The sequence below is a fragment of the Salmo salar genome, chromosome 11 (assembly GCF_965601325.2).
Source record: "Salmo salar chromosome 11, fSalSal1, whole genome shotgun sequence".
Classification (NCBI taxonomy): domain Eukaryota; kingdom Metazoa; phylum Chordata; class Actinopteri; order Salmoniformes; family Salmonidae; genus Salmo; species Salmo salar.
Window position 1 is genome coordinate 40,850,001 of NC_138301.1, and position 5,000 is coordinate 40,855,000.

Genomic DNA, 5,000 nt, shown 5'->3' on the forward strand with positions numbered 1-5,000 from the left:
AAGCTGAGAGAGAGGGAGAGAGAGAGACAGAGAAGCTGAGAGAGAGGGAGAGAGAGAGACAGAGAACCTGAGAGAGAGAGAGAAGCTGAGAGAGAGAGAGAGCGAGAGAGAGAAGCTGAGAGCGAGAGAGAGAAGCTGAGAGAGAGAAGCTGAGAGAGAGAGAGAGGGAGAGAGAGAGAGAACCTGAGAGACAGAGAAGCTGAGAGAGACAGAGAGAGGGACAGAGACAGAGACAGAGACAGAGAGAGAGAGAGAAGCTGAGAGAGAGAGAGAGAGAGAGAGACAGAGACAGAGACAGAGAGAGAGAGAGAAGCTGAGAGAGAACCTGAGAGAGAGAAGCTGAGAGAGAGAGAAGCTGAGAGAGAGAGAGAGAGAGAGAGAGACAGAGACAGAGACAGAGAGAGAGAGAGAAGCTGAGAGAGAACCTGAGAGAGAGAAGCTGGGGGAGAGCGAGAGAGAGAGAGAGAGAGGTCTAATGGACTCACTTGGACTCCTCATCCAGCAGGTGGAGCAGGGCTGTGGGCTTCTTACTGATGAGGTTGATGCAGCCTGTGTTGTCGATGTAGTCAATGTTGTGCCAGCTGATGCCCTCCGCCCTGTACTCCTCCTATACAGACAAATCAAATGTTATTTGTCACATGCGCGGAATATAATAGGTGTAGACCTTAACGTGAAATGCTTATTTACAAGCCCTTAACCAACAATGCAGTTAAGAAAATATATTTTTTAATCAAGTAAAATGAAAATAATGAGGCTATATACAGGGGGTACAGGTACCGAGTCAATGTGCGGGGGTACAGGTTAGTTGAGGTCATTTGTGCATGTAGGTAGGAGTAAAATTACTATGCATAGATAATAAACAAAAAGGGGGGGGGGGGTCAATGCAAATAGTCCGGGTGGCCACTTGATTAATTAATTGAACGCTGAGCTGTAGTCAATGAACAGCATGATCACATGTTCCTTTTGTCCAGGTGGGAAAGGGCAGTGTGAGTGTGACTGAGATTGCGTCATCTGTTGGGGCGGTATGGGAATTGGAGTGGGTCTAGGGTTTCAGGGATGAACAAATAGAAACATGAAGATGTGATCTTACAATGCTATGGTTCAACACTTAAGTTTTGGTCCTAGTAAGTCTAGTAAGAATCTTATCAACTAGTACCAAATACCCCTGAGCACCATAACATTGTATGGGACATCCCTCTCCTATGCTGTGTAAGTTCTACAGAGGTTTGGGTTGTCTGCCACAACTGCAAAGTCAGAACACTATGCATATGATAGTGGAGTAGGGGATTGTCCTAACAAACATCAAGCACATAACTGTCATTCACAACCTACATCACACATTTCATCCCAAGGACAGGTAAAACAAGACTGTGGCCTGTACTCTGTGTTTCTTCACTGTTGGCACTGGAGGTTGGTTGCACTTTAATTGGGGAGGACGAGCTCTTGGTAATGGCTGGAGCGGAATAGGTGGAATGCTATCAAATACATCAAAAACATGGTTTACATTTTGCCGTCCTCCCCTCAGAAGCCTCCACTGACTCTTGGCCTGAACAAACAAAACAACAGTGTTCCAGTAGTAGTGTTGATACTGGGCCTGAACAAACAAAACAACAGTGTGCCAGTAGTAGTGTTGATACTGGGCCTGAACAAACAAAACAACAGTGTGCCAGTAGTAGTGTTGATACTGGGCCTGAACAAACAAAACAACAGTGTGCCAGTAGTAGTGTTGATACTGGGCCTGAACAAACAAAACAACAGTGTGCCAGTAGTAGTGTTGATACTGGGCCTGAACAAACAAAACAACAGTGTGCCAGTAGTAGTGTTGATACTGGGCCTGAACAAACAAAACAACAGTGTGCCAGTAGTAGTGTTGATACTGGGCCTGAACAAACAAAACAACAGTGTGCCAGTAGTAGTGTTGATACTGGGCCTGAACAAACAAAACAACAGTGTGCCAGTAGTAGTGTTGATACTGGGCCTGAACAAACAAAACAACAGTGTGCCAGTAGTAGTGTTGATACTGGGCCTGAACAAACAAAACAACAGTGTGCCAGTAGTAGTGTTGATATTGGGCCTGAACAAACAAAACAACAGTGTGCCAGTAGTAGTGTTGATACTGGGCCTGAACAAACAAAACAACAGTGTGCCAGTAGTAGTGTTGATACTGGGCCTGAACAAACAAAACAACAGTGTGCCAGTAGTAGTGTTGATATTGGGCCTGAACAAACAAAACAACAGTGTGCCAGTAGTAGTGTTGATACTGGGCCTGAACAAACAAAACAACAGTGTGCCAGTAGTAGTGTTGATACTGGGCCTGAACAAACAAAACAACAGTGTGCCAGTAGTAGTGTTGATACTGGGCCTGAACAAACAAAACAACAGTGTGCCAGTAGTAGTGTTGATACTGGGCCTGAACAAACAAAACAACAGTGTGCCAGTAGTAGTGTTGATACTGGGCCTGAACAAACAAAACAACAGTGTTCCAGTAGTAGTGTTGATACTGGGCCTGAACAAACAAAACAACAGTGTGCCAGTAGTAGTGTTGATACTGGGCCTGAACAAACAAAACAACAGTGTGCCAGTAGTAGTGTTGATACTGGGCCTGAACAAACAAAACAACAGTGTTCCAGTAGTAGTGTTGATACTGGGCCTGAACAAACAAAACAACAGTGTTCCAGTAGTAGTGTTGATACTGGGCCTGAACAAACAAAACAACAGTATTCCAGTAGTAGTGTTTTTTTTCTGTTAGGCTAGAACACAGCACAACCCTTCCTTGTGCCTGCCTGGACCACCGTGCTGTGCTGTGCCAGCCTGGACCACTTTGCGGTTTAATAATATGAAAAGCATTCTTAGCATTTTGCAGTGTTTCTCCCCTACTGCACGTCGTTTCCTTGACTCGCTGGGGAAAAGAACGGAGCAATAAAGGGCTAGAATCCCAGCGAGAGTTTCATCAAATCAATGGAGCCTCCTTTCCCCTCCTCTCTATTAGCCAAAAGACACACAGTCAGCTGAACAAACCAGTCAATCTGTTATCCCTCTGCCCTCGCAAATAACGACAGGGAAATACCAGAACAAACCTCATTGGTGGCAGCATGGGCACAGAAACAATAACCTAATGCGGTGGTTTATGATCCCAGTCTGCAGAAGAATGGAATGAACCAGCGGCCTGGTCCTTCAACGCTTAACAAAAATGTTCATATTAGCAAGCCATGAACATCGTACAAGTTGACAGTGTTCATGGTTAGAATTTGGGGAAGGGGAGCTGATCCTAGATCTGTGCCTAAAAAGGGACCATATATATGTATTGTGTTTACACCACAAACACTGAACAAGGTCCTATAAAATGTTGTTGTGGATATTTCCGATATGGTAGGCTCAGGCTGATGTGTAACTGAATGTCATAGTGCATACAGCATTTGCTATGTTTGTCTGTTAACCTCCATCTCTATTCTGCTTCCCTCTCGACTCCATCAGGTCTCCTTCAGTGAGCCTAGATCTATCTAACAACCTGAATGAACCCTGGTAGCACATGGACAAACCAGAGAACTACATTTACAACATCTCTATAAATGGTAAAAACACATACCAAACCACATACCATTAACCGTATAATGAGCGCTCGTGTGCGTGTGTGTGTGAGTGTGTGTGTGAGCGTGTGAGCGTGTGTGTGTGTGTGAGCGTGTGTGAGCGTGTATACACAAGTGTGTGATGTGTCTGACTATTCCAAGAATCCCTCCAGTGTGTAGTGATTTATGATGGTGATGTCATGCCTGCCAGATGTAGCTGGAGATGAGCCAACCTGACGTCTGTCAACTTTGTCTCCCCTGTCGCTTGTTCCGACGCACACGCACACACACTTCCTTCCTGAGGGGCAACTAGCACCTCCCCTCGCGCACTGTCAGAGTTACCCAACACAAAGGAAATGGCTCAGTCCAACAATATTTAAAGGACTTGGCAAATGCAAATACAGGTTAGCTGAATATATCTCTTTAGACAGAATAATTATGGGGGAAAAAAGCTCATTGTTGCCACCTTGATATTGTCTCCATATTGATCATCTATTAGGGCCACCACTAGGCCTTCACAACGCAGCCTCTCATCTCTCCGGTTTCCTACAACTAGATGTGCAGGTCAGTCACGCTATCACAACAATACAATCCAGATATGCAAATAAATCCCCTGCTTTATTCAATTTCCCATGATCACAAGTAACCTGCCATCTGCTGACGTTGAGCCCTTGAACAATGCTAAAACGGTTCTACACCGTGACTGACCCTGGCCTCCAAACCATGGCAAATAACCCAGTCCTTATTTTCTGTTAACCAGAGGACTTGGACGTCTCCAAATGGGATCTTCCTGTCAACTGTGGCTCAGTTGGTAGAGCATGGTGTTTGCAACGCCAGCATGGTGTGTGCAACGCCAGGGTTGTGGGTTCGATTCCCACGGGGGGCCAGTGCAATTATATATTTTTTTAAATGCATGAAATGAAAATGAAATGTATGTATTCACTACTGTAAGTCGCTCTGGATAAGAGCGTCTGCTAAATGACTAAAATGTAAATGTAAATGTAAAGCACTGGGCAAAACATGCCTGGACAACTACGGTGAGTGCTTGGAAAAGGTAAAGCATTAGAATCGATGATCCTTGTGCTACTCAAGCAGGTCACATTCACAGCCCGATTCTTGGATGTCAACACGGTCACACATTGATGATGGGCTGGTGTGTTCTCATTCTAACAGGGTCTGAACATGTCTGTCTGCACAGAGAGCCTTGTAGTGTGACTTACAGGATCATACAATATGGAGACTTTTTCTAGTCAATCATTATCATGGACTTTGAGGGCATGTTGGTGCTTTATATACTAGGACTTCAATCAGCCCCAGTTCAGTCAGTAAAACCATCAAGGCCCATGCTGTGTTCCCAACTTCAGCACAGCGTAACAACACGAGACAAGATGAGCCACACGATAGTGGTTTGCTAATAGCAGTAAGAAGACTGTT

The 5,000-nt window shown here is 44.9% G+C and overlaps 1 protein-coding gene across 10 annotated transcripts in view; it reads right to left on the reverse strand.

The window, feature by feature from the left end:
- Positions 1-5,000, reverse strand: part of LOC106587854 (unconventional myosin-IXAa) — a 183,645-nt gene that overhangs the window by 60,819 nt on the left and 117,826 nt on the right. For all 10 annotated transcript variants that reach the window (XM_082957939.1, XM_082957943.1, XM_082957944.1 and 7 more), the window contains one exon: positions 486-607. In XM_082957939.1, the coding sequence (XP_082814065.1) occupies positions 486-607 (122 nt within the window). The remainder of the gene's footprint in view (positions 1-485; positions 608-5,000) is intronic.